This window comes from Phaenicophaeus curvirostris, chromosome Z (genome assembly GCF_032191515.1).
Source record: "Phaenicophaeus curvirostris isolate KB17595 chromosome Z, BPBGC_Pcur_1.0, whole genome shotgun sequence".
Classification (NCBI taxonomy): Eukaryota; Metazoa; Chordata; class Aves; order Cuculiformes; family Cuculidae; genus Phaenicophaeus; species Phaenicophaeus curvirostris.
The window spans coordinates 6,043,906-6,061,147 of NC_091431.1; the positions used below are offsets into that span (position 1 = coordinate 6,043,906).

Genomic DNA, 17,242 nt, shown 5'->3' on the forward strand with positions numbered 1-17,242 from the left:
TAGGCTTATATATACCTTATATATCAGCAAAATACAAAATCCAAACCAGATGGTCCAGGTGTAAAGGACCTTTCTTTTCTTTCTGAAAAGAAAGGCACATCCGTTTACTGCTGTGAAGGTCAATTAGAAATCAAATCTAGTAAAGTGATCATAAATGCTTAAAGCTGTCATGCTACAGCAACACTGAACAAATGGCAGAACCCCCCTGTATTCCAAAGAGATTGTATTCAAAATTTATTTTTAAATAAAAGAAAAAACAAGACAATGGTTTTAAATAAACATGGTGTATTCTACACAACTGTAGATCAATACAACTTTACATTAGCCATTTTAAACTTTTATAAGTTCTGTTGCAGCATCTTCTACAACATTTGACAGTTGGTTTCAATTTCATAATCAACTGAACAATATCTAAATGAAACTATTTGCTTAAGTGAAGCTTTATTTTTGTGACCAAAGATGGCACCTGTTAGGCCATTATCCCCATCTATATTTTCAAATGAAGTCTGTTCAGCCTTTTTTTTTGGTTCTGTTCCATTGCCTGCATAGAAATCAGCATACAGCTAAGTTCCAAGCTAAGCTTCACTTTAGCAGCGCAATGAATGGCATCAAACTTCATGAAACAAAGATACAAATATTTGTCAGCAAAATTCAACCATGTAAAAAACAATATTAAAACCAGAATGTTTGTGGGTCACAACTAGACTAGTTTTCAGTATGCAGCCTTCCTCAGGAGAAGCACTTCTTCCCGATTCACATGAAAAGAATGAAGCATGGATCAAAAGCCTTTGTTCATACAGAAATGCCCATTAAAAGGAGTTCCATGGTATAAGGCAAAAAGATATTAAGGTGGATAAAGCATTTTGGCCCAGAGTATGTTTTACAACACATACATACACATTACATTTGTGTAGCATATGACAGGTAAAGGAATGGCTCAGTAAGATAAAAATGTCCATTTTTATAAATATATGGCATTATTGCTAATACGCTACACGTTATAATCCAACTTTTAAAGCTGCTTTGTTGGCATTAGCCTTGTAATTAGCAGCTCAGATTCATGGTGACAATATGCTATTCCATCAGAAGAAAAAGTAAAGCAGCATAAATACATTTATGAAAACAAAAGGCTAATGCAACATCCCTTTCTAGCTTTGCTGTGTTTTAACTAAAAAGCGTTCAAAGAAAACAAGTCCAGTTCACCACAAATTAGGAAGTCTTACAACGAGGTTGGAAACAAAGCTACAGGGAGCAGAGGTGGGGGGGAACACAGCATGCATTATAATCTAGTTTTTATTCATACCACAGGAATACAAAAGTCCAATTTAAAGGCTAGACTAACAGTAGAAAGCAAAAAGCCGAGAGTAGACTTAGTTTGATATTTAAATGAAGATTACAGTTTTAATCAGTAACAGCAAACTCACCTGTCCCTTTTTATATTCACAATATCTACTGCAATTGAATACTTCATTATAATGACTAGTATAGGTATGTACGTTCACTTTAAAAAGTTAGTAAATATCTGCATCATGAAATTACATTCTTAAGACATTGTAAGAAAATAGCTCATGTGAAATGTCTGAAATTTATTTCTGCTCCCTTCTATCCCCTACTATGTCCCCTCACACACACACAGACATCCCCCTATCAAAGCATTCACTCACAGGGAAAAACAGACACCCCTTAAAAAGGATGGAAATACTGAAGGGGACCAGGTTGGCTAGTTACAGCACAGTGCTAAACAAGGTTCGAGACAGAACCAGATCAGAATTGGCCAAAAGATGCCCACAATACATGCCTGACTAGTAACTTCTTCCAACGTATTCTATCAAACTGAGTCCACTTTTGGTTCATTGCAATGACTGAAGTATTTCTTATGTACATATAAACAGAAGACTCCAGCTTTACTTTAGTTTGTTTTTGCAAAGCATTTTTACCTTTCCATTCATTTTGTTCTGCAGTAACTACAAGAGGTAGGCATAAAGCATTTAAGAGCTTCTTTCCCAAGGTCGTGTTACTAGTTCAATTTAGTGGGAGAAAACAGAAATCAGCCGTACTTTTAATTTTACTAGGTACAGCCTTGCACAATCCAGCTGGAAAACAGCTATGTGAATGCTGGATTTGCTAGGCTATCACACCATGGAGTAAGAAGCTGTTCATATCCGGGACGATACCTTTTTAAAAAGTAAAGTTTACTGCAGAGCACTCTTATAGAAAGTAGATGTCAGGACCAATTCTCTCCGTTTCTATTTGTACATAGGAGCAAGGTACCATTTGGCCAAGATTACAGATGTATTTTCACAGATGCAAGTGCCATGCAAAAATAAATTAAAGAACAGATTCCAAAACAAACAAGTAATAAAACTACTGAAGGTAGATTTTCTTAAAAGTATTTATATAAACAATTTATAATACTTTTACTTCCATCCCTCCTTTTTAACATTCAACGTTACAAAGCTGCGGCTATACATCAAGAATTTCTTCTGCAGTGCCTCCACAACGTAATCTGTAGCGTCCTGTCCTCCAGCTAATAGTGGGGTCCCATAGAGCAGATAGGAAAATATAAATCGTCATGGATTCTCTGATGAACCAAGCTACTGCGTAATCAAGTTTTGAAAAACACAGAGCACCACCCTAGGAATTGAAAAAAAACCCAAGTATTTAAACATATTGATTATTCAAAAGGAATTTTCAAGTAATTTAAAACATTTTTGTTAGAGGTAAGTCTCTTCTAAAGGTTATTACACAGATTTACATATCAGCAGCGTGTTTTTATGAGCCAAGAGCATTTTCCTGTTAAAAAAAATCACCCGTACTAAACATGAGGAACTTGGCAGAATGGCCCACATTTGAAGAGACTTGTAGGCAGAGCAAAAGGCAAGGAAACGTTATAATTTCACTTTTTTTCTCTTTGAAGCTTTATAAACTATTCAATCAGATACTGGGGTTTTGCTACAGACTGCAGAACATCTAGACAGAACGATCCTGCACATTCCCAGAGGAGTGTAATTCAGATACATCAGTCTTTGACCTATTGCACAGGAAAGGTAGGACTATGAAAAAAAACTTACAGCCTCTATGTTTTCTGCTTCTTTGACAATATCCAACTAAACACAGAGCTGGAAATCAAAAAGGCTTCAGAAGAGCAAGAGTAGGCACAAAGCTATTCTACATGCTGTGCATGGCGAGAAGAGCAATCAGAGACATGACTGTTAAACTTCTGGAGTCCTACAGAATCAACACAAGGCCTAACATTATTATTATTTGTTTCAAGTATGTGTTAAGACTACTAGAGTATTATTCAGTATGATAAAAATTTGTTAAGTTTGAACATATAATTATGGATCAGTTTTGGATGGAATACAGTTATGGCAGAAAGTAGCCTAAGTAGTTCCCACAACATTAACTGAACATACGCTTTTCTGATTGATATCTTTATCTCAAAGGCTTGAGGCCTCACTTCTAAAAAGTCTTCCCATCACTAGAAGTAGGCTATAGCTCCTGCAAGTCTCTTACTGCTAAAATAGTGAAAAATGTACTTAAAAGTACATATACACTTCAATAAATACATGACAAAGCGACAACTAAGATAAAAGAAAAAAAACACAATCCCACAAAGCTGCTGCTCTTGAACAGTTAAAAAGCTTAACATTTCTGGATATGCCTAGGTAGAGCAGACTGGAAAAGTAAAGACTGAGAGGACAGATATGCAGACTTTCAGAGCCAAGGCAGAGGCAGGGGCATATGAAAATGAAATTACAATCAAGCAAACTTACTCCTTTTTGTGTTACTATAACTGAAGCTGTAAAGCTAAGAAGTAGCAGCTTTGACCTGTTATCTCCCTGATGTCAAGAAAATTCTGTCGTTGTAATTAGGCTCAGCTTTTTGCTGAAGTAGATGGAACTAGTACCTTTAATAAACCCCAAAGGAAATAAAGCTACGTACCTGAACACCTTTTAGTTGAATATAGTCAAATATAAACCACGCCAAGCAGTGACACATGAAAAACACCATTATATCCCATCTAAACACATGATGTGCTGCCCATCCAATAACTAAACTGGCAACAAAGCACTCAGAGATGGGCTCACAAATTATTGTTGCAGGCAACATATTAATTCGCAGTTTTGCCCACCTAGAAAATAAAGAAATCAGTTCTTATTATGCATTATTCTGTATAACCTGTCTCATCAAGTCATCATGGTCTTTTCTGACAATGTTAGTTTAAGCTCATTTAATTAATGCCTCCAAATAAAATACTGCAAAATTTCTTCCTTTCAAAGACACTGCACATAGCATCTAAAAGGTAATAAAGGAGAATTTTGGTTTTTTTCTGTCACACTTCAGCAGAACGTCAGTTCCTCTCTCTAAATACTAACAAGAAGCATGCATCAAGCTGTGCATTGCATTCTGGATGTTACATCAAATTAGCTTGGAAAATGTATTCCCTCTCATTATTAGGTTATCCACATCAGAAGCAGGTGACAGGGATGAATAGGAAAGGAAGCAAACATTAAAATTTTACCTGATCATTCTGGACTGAAACTGAGAAATAGAATATGAACCAGAGTTTTGCATTGCAACTTGTGTGGCCATTGCAAATTTCCAGCCCCTGAAAAAATGGATTTATTATTATAAAAAACATGCAAATAAGAGATGCAAAAAACAAATGGAGAGCAAACTGTGGAATTTTAGTAGGTTTGATAAGTTTTTGGCATACGTGCCATGTTATTACAATGGGTATAAGAAAACAAAGTGTGTTTTATCAAATGCCTACATTGGAAAAGAGCAAATGTCACTTGATTAATAATTAAACCAAGTTCTCAAACATTTTTCTAAAGGTATCGATAATAATATGGCTTAATTCTTTCTAAAACTCTATACTAATAAAACAAAGCCCATGTCATAAGCATGTTTGCTGTATACATGTGAAGCTGACCTGAATACCTACACTTACAGACGGTACCGCAAAAATTATTTAAACTGTACTTCAAAGAATAAGCTTACTTTAGAGTCATCTTACCGGTCAGCTATAGCCTTGGCCATAAAGTAATCTTCAGCAATATACTGTGCAAAAGCTATCAGTCCTCCGGCTTGGTCCAAGACATCCTTCCTCATCAAGCACGACATTCCTGTTACACACTTAAAGCCGGTTAAGTTGGCTGAAATATATGACCTGGGATGCGAAGTTCCAAAATAAACCTGCCAAAACAAGATTAGGCTTTCAAAACTCTGTATTTATCTATGCAAGTACTACTTACCGACAACTTCTTCTCCAAAAATGTTTGGAGGGTAAAAAAGTGCTAGATGTGGCCAGTTGTGACATTGTCATCTTTACCACCAATATAAGAAACATAGTCTGTCACCAAATCTGAGACATGTAGTAGTGGTATGTGACTGCATTTTTGCAAATCTATAAGCAGGTTTAAAATCCACAACCAGGATTTCATTTGGTATTTGATTTCTAACACATTGATGTTGTTCTCAAGGAATACATACATTTAAAAATCCATTAAGTGACTGACTAACCACTAGGACTAATATATCATTCTGTGATAGCTGACACATACCAACTCCTTCCTCTTGTAAAGATTAACTGCATTAATGCATACATGTTCTTAGGGGGAATGTTTCCTTAATATACTTGCAAAAATAAACAGCATAAAAAAAAATCAGGTTGTGAGTGAGTCTTTCTACTAGATTCAGTAACTTCAAGCTCTGAGTGTCCTTATTGTGGGGATGAGGACCTAAGTCTCATTACTGTTCCTCCGAAGACCTTCACACTGGTCTCAATTCACTCAAGAAAGGCACGATCATCTTGCTGTCTACTGGATCTGGAAGTAAAAAGTTCTTTCAGGAATCTAGCAGGAGTGACAATTCTTGCTACTTTAGCTCACAGCAGTACAAAGAGCTTTGTGCTATAGGTCCTTGCGTAAAAAGCAAAGTCAGACTTTGCGTCACAGAAGTCACGTGAGCTGCCCTCTCTACATGTAAAGGAGTATTGAATTTCACTGCATTTTCTCATCTCACATTTCTGCATTTGACACACATTAATCAGCGTAGGGTCCAAAATACCTTATGCTTGCCACTTTAGAATGGAAAAAAAAAAAGATAATTGATTAAATTACATGTCTGAGACACAAAGAACAAACAAGAAAACTCAACCTCTTCAATTCTACGAAAGAGAACTTTCTGAGAAAAAAGAAGTGGGGAGAATAGGACAGAATGAGTGATACGAAGATGTTGGATAGAAATAAACTGTTCACTTCATCTTCAAAAAGAAGCATTAGGAGATATGAAATAATGTTATAGAAGAACAAGAGCCAGAGCAAACAAGGCCATGGTTCCTGTAACAGATCTATGGAACTTCCTAGTAAAGATAGTTATATGTTCAAAATCCATATGGACGCAAAGAAAGAAAGAAAGAAAAGTTAGTGTAAGGAATCTCTTCTTACTAACGTATCAATATGTTGATTAGTAAATATAGGAGTCTACTTCCTTCTCAGGAAGTCTCAGCTGAAACAGTATTACAGCAAAACAGGGTATGCCTCATATTCTACCTCCCTCAAAGGCTCTGCTTATAATCTCTGCTGGAAATAAGATACTGCGAGAACTGAACATCACTGACCTGTCATGGCCATTTCTGTGTTCTTTCATTCAGACTTCAAAACAGAATTAATGGTCCTTTCTGACTAAGCAGTAGAAAGTTTGTCAGTTTTAATAAATTTTCAAATAAAATCCATCATTTTCATCCTGTAATCTTTACTGTTTGTATTGTAAACTTAAATATTCAATCTTCAGAACACCACAGAAGCATTTGGAGCATTTAAGCTACCCCTGATAGTCTGAAGTGTGACCGCAGCTGAAAATAAACATTTCTTCACTCAAAGGTACAAGAGTCACTATACTACTTTTAGTCAGCAAATCTACCAAAAAGAAAAAAATATCCAATATTGCTCTCACCTGTTCAAGGGTAGCAGCAAAACCTTGTCTGTCTGCAACATAGGGAAGCCCATGGACCAACCCTACTTTTTCAGTCATTTGACTTGCCATATCTGTCAGTGTGTCTGGCGTTACTAAGTGATAAATGAAAAGAGTTTATTGAGCAATTCTGTCATTAACAAACTATTTCATGGAGACACTAATTCTCATTCTATTACCAATATCAAGAGTATATGTACTTTGATGCACAGTATTTTGGGGCAACAAATTTTCAGCAATGTAATTATGAAGAAGATGCTAATCATTATTGTTAACAAATGCAATGGGAATGATTTGAATACTATTTTTAAATGTGATTTTCACCTCAAATTAGAGATGAAGCATTTTTATACCATGAAAATATTTTTTTGTAGATTTTAAACTTACATTTCTCTTTGGACAGAGTATGAATAATCTCCAGCAATTGCTTGCCTACAAGGATTAAGCGCAATATAACCATCAGCACATTACAACACACACACACCTACCTCTGATTCCACTATCACAAATCCATATGAGATCATATTTGGCAACTTCATAGCCAGGCATTAAGTTGTTAATCTTGGGGTTGATGCCAACCTTCTTGCCACCTGAAAAATACAAACATCATACACAAATAATGCACGGGGTTTTTTTAGAATTCAGACTCAAGATCCAAAATAGTCATATTAACTGAAGAACAGTAAATGTTTACCCAGGAATTCTTCAAGTCCACTTTCATATAAAAGATTTAAATTAAGTATTCTTTCACTCATATTTTAGATATTACTAAAACTACACAGAGAATTTAAAAGGGGCAAAAATATTTAAACATGTCCTCAAAATTACAGGGTAACAAGATAAATGTAAAGGTTAAGGTTAATTTAAAGGGCAGTACATTTTGTAATGTAAATACTCTCCTATTTCTTCAGGCTGCATATTATGACCATATATAATCTACAGAGCAATTCCAGAAAAAACAAAACAAAACAAAAAAAGGAGCAGAATGAAGTCCTTTGCTCCTAACTGACAGACATGATTCGGCTTGTTTCATGTCAGAGAAAAAAGTTATGATGTACTCTACCTAGTTCTCTCCTACTCTCCTCTAATTCAAATGCAAAATGAAGAAAGAGCCCTATAATCTAAGCTCATGAAAATGGATTGTTGCAGGACCTCAAGCTCAAAAACAGCCACAACTCCAAGACACTTCCAGCACTTCAAGTTCACTACAAAGACAGTATTTGAACTACAGTATGTCATATTTAGAAGGAAAAGTTGTAGGGGTTGCATAAATCATTCCCTCTAGGAGATTTTTTGACTAATGTCACCGATTACGACTACAAACTTAACCTCTTGACCCAAAAGAGAAGACTAAACTACAGAACCAACATGGGCTAAACAAGACAACTATTTGTTTTAGAATACTGTATACGGAGTTGAAGATCTAAAAACATGCTACAAGTAAGAGTCCCACCTTCAAGTCGCACCACTTACCTATGAACAGTCTAGCATCAACATTGGGGTATTTGCCAAGGAGCTTTTTACACACATCAACAGCTGGATCATCATGATCTTGTACACAGAGCAGTACTTCATACTAGTTAAAACAAAAATGTATACACACATGTATGTATTTACACATACACACGCTTAATAATGTCCAGGGAATAAAGCTTAAGAGTATACCAAGTAAAAATTAGAAGCACTACTACAGAATTAAAAATAAAACCCGTTTTTTTTTTCCTACAGCTAAATAAAACTATATCTTAAAGCACAATCATGTAATTGTGACAAAAAGAATCAAGTCCATATCCCAATAAACTCCTGTACTGAGAAACATCAAAATTTTTACTTTCACTTTATTTTTGTTCACATAAAAATTATCAATTCAATCTTATATTCAATGAAATTGCAGTACACAAAATAAAGGAATGATACATACTTCTGAACAACAACTTCTTTCCTTTACTTTGTAGATACATAGTTAAAAGACAACCCATGGAGACCAGCATACTTACACTGAATTATATAATAAAGCTAAACTCAGGAACTTGTATATGTATGTAAACTATATGTATTTCCTCCATTAATAGAATTATGGTTAGAAAAATCAACAGGAGGTAAGGGAAAACTGTAGCTGTTTCAGCAATCAAACTACATGCTTGTTATACATAAGCTACAGACAGCAAGTGAGGAAGCAGCATATTAACTAAACATTGAGACAGTTTTTCACACTTTGACAGAGGTATTTGTTTCTGCATTAACAGCAGACACTGACACTCCAGTATCTGAAAACAAAAATTCACAGTGGCCTTCATATTAAGTAACAAAAGTAAATAACTGCAAATTGTATGACTAAAGCAGGGGAAATACAAAGGACGCTTATCTACATTAACATTAGAAACTGGTTCATTTGGACATAACATGAATATTTCTGCCAAAATTATGATGGGCATAGTAGGTTAAGAACTGTTCACTAATAAAAATGAAATGTAATTCCTACAGTTCAAAAGCCGCATAACTGACTTGTATACAAGACATTATTTCACACATGGAGCATCACAGAACACTATCAGAGAATCAGTATCACTGCAGGTTGAACTCAGCTTCACTGGAGCAAGTTTAAGATTACTCTTTCCTCATAATTTTTTCCTGGACATCTGAATTTTGAATACCAGGCAATATTACTATTCAGGTTTTTGTGGTTTAATGTCTTAAATTAAGTATTTTTGTAGTTATTGCACATAAGAGTTTTCAAACAGGTCTTGCTTTACCGTATGATTTGTGCCCCTATAAACTGAAGCCTTCATACCTCCACTTTCACTCTTGAGAAAAATATTATTGTCAGCATTGTTATCCGAAATTCAGATTTCTGTGGAGTAGCAACACTCGTTTGCCACCCACATACATCAGTTATCAGAAGTAAGGGTCAAGACTATCTCTCAGAGACAGATCCAGCATAACTGTTTTTCTGAACTCTCAAATTCTATTTGTAGTCAAATATGCCATCTGTATAATGTTTCGACATTTAGAGTCATAAAACAGCTTAAGATATTGCTGCAGTTTCTTTGCACTGTTTGCAACACTGGCATACACAGCATGCCTTAAGTATGCTTTAAACTTATCTTGGTCACACTTAATCTTCAATGCACTTTTGTTAAGCCCAAGGATTGAAATATTCATGCCTGAAGCTTTTGAAAAGGCCCTAAACTTCATTACAGAAGAATTATCCAACTTTTAATGAGTTCCAAATGGCGAGTATTTTGTTTGTCTTATCTTGCCTACTTAGAAGTGAGTTCAAAAGCTCTTGGTCAGAACACAAAGGAAACTCGCTGTACAGCTTACACATACCTTTGACCTCTTACAACTGAAGTAGCAGCGTAAGAAGCAGTTTCAAAAAGAACTAAGAAAAGTTTTATTTAAAAGTCAATTGCAAGTGTTAGAATTCAGGAGGTGTGCAGTAGAAGATGTAGTCCTTCCATCCATAGGAGTATACACCAAGAAGTAAACAATACAGCAAGCATTTGCAGATTTCTCCTTTTAAGTTGTAAGCTCCTTAGAGCAAGGACAGCATCTGACACACTTATCGCTTGCATTACTTATCACTCATATTACAAAGTCAAACAGTGGTTAACAGCAGATGTAAGCTTTTATTAACCATGTGTTTCCCAACACTGACAAATGGCTTGAAGATTATCCCACCTACCGACAACTGGTGAGGTACAGCCATCAATAAGAACCACCAAAAGGTTACAGGCTGTCTGCCAAGTGTTCTCTTTTAGAGATCTGTTACGGAGACATAGCTAATGGGGGAAGGTGTTTGGCCTCTCAAGTGATCTTACATAGATTACCTTTCCATATTGCTATAAACACCACAATATGAAAATAATCATTAAACAAATCTTAGTGAAATGTAGAGCATACGCGTATCGTCCATAACCCTTGGTTGTGTTTCTTTACAGACAGCTTTTTAAAAAACAATAAGTTTTTTTGCTGCATGTAAAATGTATTATTATGCATTTGCTGTGGAAGGAAGAACAATCCAAGACAAATCAAGTACATAATTCTAGGCCAAGCTCCTGATATGACTTCTGGACACATGGAGTGGGAGGAGAGACTAAATAGTATACATACTTTTGGATAATCCAGTTCAAAGAAGGTTTCTAAGTTGTTGATCAGGTTAGGATCCACACCTTTTAACGGCTTTAGAAGTGAAACACCAGGAAGCTTGCTATATGGCTGTTTGTCTGTGGCTTTCTTATTGAGATGGAGGCGTCTGCAAGGAGAAAGAACACTTATCACCATATAAAGAATATATGCTAGATAATGTCATTCAAAACAGTCAGAACTAAGGAAGCTTGGGAGTTAAAAACTACTGAAAAAAAAATAGTTTTGCCTGTAGAAAAAGGCTGGTTTTGTATCTGATAGCTGATATGCTAGAGACAACGTGTAAAAACCCTGTAGCATTGTATGTAGGTTAAATTCAACCTTATTCAACATATTGGACAACTCAGATTAATGCATTTTGCACTACACATTTTGAGTGATAGGATATTACCTTTTCCAAACTGCACAGAGAACAAGATGGTTCTGCCTTCCTTCACAGCATTAAAACTCATAGTATCATAATCAGGAAAAAAAAATCTACTGTAAAAAGGACATTAAATTATGCTAAACAAAAGCACAGAGGCAACAGTTGATCTTGCTGATCAATTTGTTAACAATCACCTCCAAGAAAAGGATAAGGATCAATCAGTACAAAACTCTGAGAAACTGGACATCAGGCTGGGTCAGAAGCATGAATTAACTGAACATAGTTCCAGTAACAAGTATTTCAGCAATGAATATACCAAGTAAATTGATGATCATGTCACAACTCCGCAACATGAAAGTTTAATCCTATGCTCCTTTGTGAATAAATGCAACGTTAAACTCTGCAAGTCTGATGGGCTAGTATACAATCAAATCTGCAACACATAAATATATATATATAATTCAAGTAACTGAAGAAATACTATTTGCTGAAACTTAAAATTTGCAAATTAGCATATATACTACATACTGTAGTTCTCCAACACATCACAGTCTCACTGAAAGACTTCTATTGCAGCACATACTATAAATTCTTAAGTTAAGACGTTCATGCTTTAACATTCACAAGATGCTACCTCAAAAAAAATAAAAATGGGAATGTTTGCTTCATAACGTGCTTCATGCTGGTTAAACAGAAAAAAAAAAAGTAAAGTTACTAGGAAACATGCTCCTGAACAATGTGCCTGACCAAGTGAAGTTACTGAACTCAGAAGGAGCTCCACCAAGAGAAGAGATTCCAGTAGTTCTCTAGAATTATCGCCTGAAGAGGGACAGTGACATCCTTACAGGTGTTACTTCATCAGCCCGTCACTCCCCACCCCCATGCTCCTTTTAGGCAGGTTTGCAGCTGGACACCAGGTGCATAGTGCTGTTACAGTGAATAAACACTATGCTCACTGAAAACACAGAAGGACAAGGCAGATTATGTCCTTGTATTGTTATTGAGCCCAACCCTGAAGGTAAAGAGAGTCTTGCTGAGCAATTAACATCCAAGAGACAGTCAGACCAGTATGAAAAGCAATAGTTCAGATAACTACTAAAGAGAAAGACCTCCTTACCAATTTCCACAAGCGTAGCAGCAAATAAGGGGTGTAGTGCCAGTAAGAACAGAGATCTCAAGAATGCAACTTTGACCAAGAGGAACAAGATGTAGATAAAACAAGAGAAAAAACAGACTGCATTTAGAAGAGACTGTAGCAATGCACATAGCTTTGTACAGGCGTAAAGGCCTTGATGAAGAGGAAATAACAGAAGGAAGTGGCAGAATAAATGGAAAAAGGTGAAAAGCTAAGGTGAGAAAGGATGAAGACAGACTTGAGGCAGGACTGTCATAAAGCATCAAGTGATAAAACTGCAGAATATTACAAGTCATCATATTACAACACACAGGATTATGCAGGTGATTGAATTACATAAAGAAAAGCCTACACACAATGCAAGGGGGAAACCTTGGAAAACATGCAAATGAGGTACGCAGCATTATCAGGATCTACTCAGCTATGTAACACCATACACTGAGACTTTTGACAGAGTTTGGCTCAGTATGGCAAGACTCACTTTAGCATGTTATCTTAAAAATAAGACTCCAGTTCATATTCTATTCATAATGCCGCACAAAAGTGGCAGCCTGTCATCCTGAAAGCACTATGGTATTGTGACACTAAGGTAAAGCAATTTCCATGCCAGTAATTGCAATGCTCTGTTACTCTATGAAGCAACAGGCAAATTAACAGAAAACCAGATCATTTTACACTGAGGATTATTTGTGAAGTGGCACATTCTGAAGAATTTAAAAGTTACAATTGAAAAGCCTACCACCACAAGAGAAAGGCATCAGTCATTACAACTGTTTAAAGGTAACATTTAATATCTAAGTCTAAATAATAGACCAAATTTAAACACTAAATATGATTGATGCAGATTTGTTCTAAACCAAGTTGTGTTACAGAACATGAACCACAGTCTCCAAACTACAGGTAAAATGAAGCAGTAAGTTGGTATTTCTGACTGCAAACATGTGCTTTTCACACAAAGTTCAGTTCTCAAGTGGTTCAGCTCTCAGAGAGGTTGTGTGATCAGTTGTCTGCATTACCATGGAACATGTAAGACACTTAAGAGTTCAAAATTATAAAGGAAAACAATCCTTTCACAATGTTTCTATCACATATAAAATACAGATTATTATGCACTCAAAGTAGCCCAAAGCAGTTAAACATTGACCATACAGGTGTACTTAGTCAATGCACTTTTTTCTACCCCTGCCTACTGCAATAAGCTACAGAAAAACAGTACACCAAGGCATGTATAACAACTTCGAGCTCAAACAGATGCTGGCAGACCACTATTTAAAGGCATTTTCAGATCCAGTGCATGAAAAATCACTAGCCAGGTTACCTATGAGCACTTATGCACCTACATATGTTAGATGGATTAGCCTGCAATCCCTAGGTAGTGAAACTGGAACTCCTCCTAAGAATTCCAATGCTGGTACACATAGGCAGGGAAAGTAAAAAACAGCAGGATTCATAATGGTGTCAGGAGCTATAGTTCAACTATTCTATATTATTGGCTCCGTGAGATGACGATTAACCCAGTGGCAACTGCTATCTAGATTTCCAATGACAAAATCCAGGCTACTGAGTTATCACTGCCCAGCTTCCTACACAAATTCTTGCTAATCTGTATGGAACTGAGCAACAATTTTTTTTTTAAAGGCCAAGACTACGCTTTCTCCCCCCACCTCATGAAGGGCAGGAAATTACTTTAGCCAAAAAAATCTTGCTACAGTAGACAGATTGTTCAGTCTCTCAGCTGAGATAGTAACATATGCCTTTTAAAAGTTGCTGAAAAAACTAAACACTATTTACTCGTTTCAACCTTCCTTCAGCAGCTCTTTAAAGAATTATCTACTGGGGGAGGTAAGTAATCCTTGGGTCAGAAATTTGCAACGTACAGATACTTAAATATTACAAGCCAGTATTAAAAATATGCAGGAAGCACTGAAGACATCCCTTCAAGGCTACGGTTCCACAAGACAAAGATAGGCAAGCCAATCATAACTTATGAAAGGGGCTGTTTTGTTTTCCGAATTTACACACTCCCCCTCCTCCCCAGTTCGCTTTCACATCAGTGAATGAACCATCTCACTCAGGTGTTCGTGTAGTGCCCATCTGCTATGGAGTAACAGACAGGATATCCTTGCTTGAACAGAGCAAATATAAGATTACCCTTCTTCCAGTCATGGAAATGTAAAATGGATGAGCTCCTCCTACCTTCCTTACTTTTTATATATACCTTATGTTAAAAAGTTTCCAAACATCTTTATGCACAGAAGAAACAATGGAAGTGGCTATCCATCAGCAACTTAATCCTTCTTACAACTCAAAGAAAGAATGGAGGAGTTCAAGTATGGCAGACAACCCCCAAATTCATACAAGGATTAACAGCACCCTCGCTTCACAAAGACCAATATTAGCCCATTTTAAATCCTACCACATTAAGTAACAGTATAAAGACAATTCCACATTAGTAATTAACAAGTAAGTTTCAGTATTTCACAGCAGTAACTTTTCATACACCCACCTGACCAATTTACAATTAAGTAAACAAAATGACTTTATATAGACTGTACTTCTATATATAAAAATACATGCATAATTGTCTATTTATAGATGGAATAAGATTTTATTTATACGTATATGTGTATATATATTTATATATATATCAATGTCTTAAATTCAAGATAGTGCTTGGCTTGTGACCCATGGTGCAAGTTCTTGCCTGCCTGTGAAGGCAGGAGGGATGGGATCTGCATGAGCAGCCTTTGTCACAGCTCCGGTCCACCACCGCAGGAAGCAAAACAGCACACCTGGGCACGGGGTCAGACAGGAGCACAGGAGGACTCTGCAGAAGCCCGAGTAGCATACTATGATCAAGTCCTTATTCCTCCTACTGCTCTATCCAGATTTGAGCACTTGGGCATACCACTGAGCATTAAAATGCCCTGCTACACTACTACACCTTTTTAAGGACCTCCTAGACTTCAGATAGATTGAAAATTGCAAAACAATTCAAGAAACCAACATCACCTAGGGCCACAGGCCTCCTAGCAAGTTGACAGAATATTCTTAAACCAAGAACTGAACACCTTGATCCTGTTCTCAAACTTTTTCCCCCTGGAGTGGAGCTTCATAACACAGCTAAACCAGTATAACTAGAGGCTACTGCTGATAGGCACTACCTCCTTCCTCCTTTCCCCTCTTTCTGGAACATAAGCTTCTCAGTGGTGCTGACATTTGGTCCCACAGTGACCTAGCTGAGATACTTAAATCACCACGTGACTACTACCCCATAGGTAACGTTAGCATTCCATCAGTTTAACTTGGCAAGCATTCAGTTTGAAAGGACGTAGCAAGATGATCATGCAGCTTCACTAGCAGCAAAGATCCCTGTGTTCCTTCACCTCTGTGCTCCCATCAACACAAGCCAAACAAGACATCGTGCTACTATCAATGCCCCTTTAACCCTACATCAGTCACTCTCTTAACAGGAAGTTAAATCTGGCTTTTTCCCTCCCATTTCAGAATGTCTGCTGCCAAATTAGACTTATTGTGCTGTAAGGAAGGCTGCAAGAAGATCCAGAGCATGTTCAAGAGAGTGGCTAAGAACGTGTTGCCAAGGTAATGCAGAGGAAGAACAGGGTCTCCTTCCTCCTCAGGCTTCAAAAGACTTCCAAAATAGACGAGCTACCCAGGGACAAGCAGCCTAAAGTTGACTCACAATGGAGTCTGAAGACAACTGGTGTCAAGAAAGCATCAATGGCACACTACCTTCCTCTAGAAATGTACACATGGATTAGGGCCAGTTCCCTGAAACTCGTCCATAACCAGCTCCGCAATAGTTTTCCCTTACAGCATTCACTCCCCTATAGCTTGCTCCCTGCCCTTGCCAGCCAGAAACAGCTAACTAATTACCTACAGAAAATAATGCCAGTGTTCACAAGTGACTCTTGAGGTACTACTTAAGGCATGCCACCATTCTACCTCTCTTGTCTGAAAAGAAGACATCACCCCATTGAAAAGTGTTGGTTAGACAGCTTTCCTTGGCTGCAGACTGGGGTCAACCCATCCCACCAGCCAACTAGCGTCCCCAGTAGGCAGCCTACCCCATCCTCTACTCTTGCCACTTGCTTGCATCAGATACAACAGCCATATGGACACACGGCAAGTCAATCCACCCACTTACCAACCTAACAGTTACACAAGCGTCAGACCCAACAACAGGGAGAAGCATAAATACACAGCTGAGAACAGGTGGAAAGGACTTAAGAGGAAACCCTGATGTCACTAAGTATAACAACAATTGTAGTTAAAAACAATTAACATTTCACTTGGCCTTGATAAAATTCTCTGAGATAGAAGGAAGTAGACAAGTCTGAAAGAAGGAAATGGGGGTAAGATTCAGGTGCTCACTTTGTAGTACAGAACTCTTGTGGCTGTCTGCCAGAAGAGAAAACACTGAAAACAAAAAAATTAATCATACTATTTGCTTACCAAAAGTTTATCTTAAAAAAGCCTGTTGCAGTTGGTTAGTGCTTTATCACATGCCAGTTGAGGGTGGAAGGCAGACCAAACAATTCATTCACTTTCAATGTGCATTTTTGCCTGTACTATACACACCCCACAGACAA

At 37.0% G+C, this 17,242-nt stretch overlaps 1 protein-coding gene across 1 annotated transcript in view; it reads right to left on the reverse strand.

The window, feature by feature from the left end:
• Window positions 1-210: 210 nt before the first annotated feature.
• UGCG (UDP-glucose ceramide glucosyltransferase) overlaps window positions 211-17,242 on the reverse strand; it is a 28,889-nt gene continuing 11,857 nt past the window's right edge. Inside the window, exons 2-9 of the mRNA XM_069880593.1 lie at window positions 11,095-11,236; window positions 8,455-8,557; window positions 7,470-7,571; window positions 6,964-7,076; window positions 5,024-5,202; window positions 4,526-4,612; window positions 3,946-4,135; window positions 211-2,634 (exon numbers count right to left, since the gene is read on the reverse strand). Of these exons, the coding sequence (XP_069736694.1) occupies window positions 2,464-2,634; window positions 3,946-4,135; window positions 4,526-4,612; window positions 5,024-5,202; window positions 6,964-7,076; window positions 7,470-7,571; window positions 8,455-8,557; window positions 11,095-11,236 (1,087 nt within the window). The 3' untranslated portion in view covers window positions 211-2,463. The remainder of the gene's footprint in view (window positions 2,635-3,945; window positions 4,136-4,525; window positions 4,613-5,023; window positions 5,203-6,963; window positions 7,077-7,469; window positions 7,572-8,454; window positions 8,558-11,094; window positions 11,237-17,242) is intronic.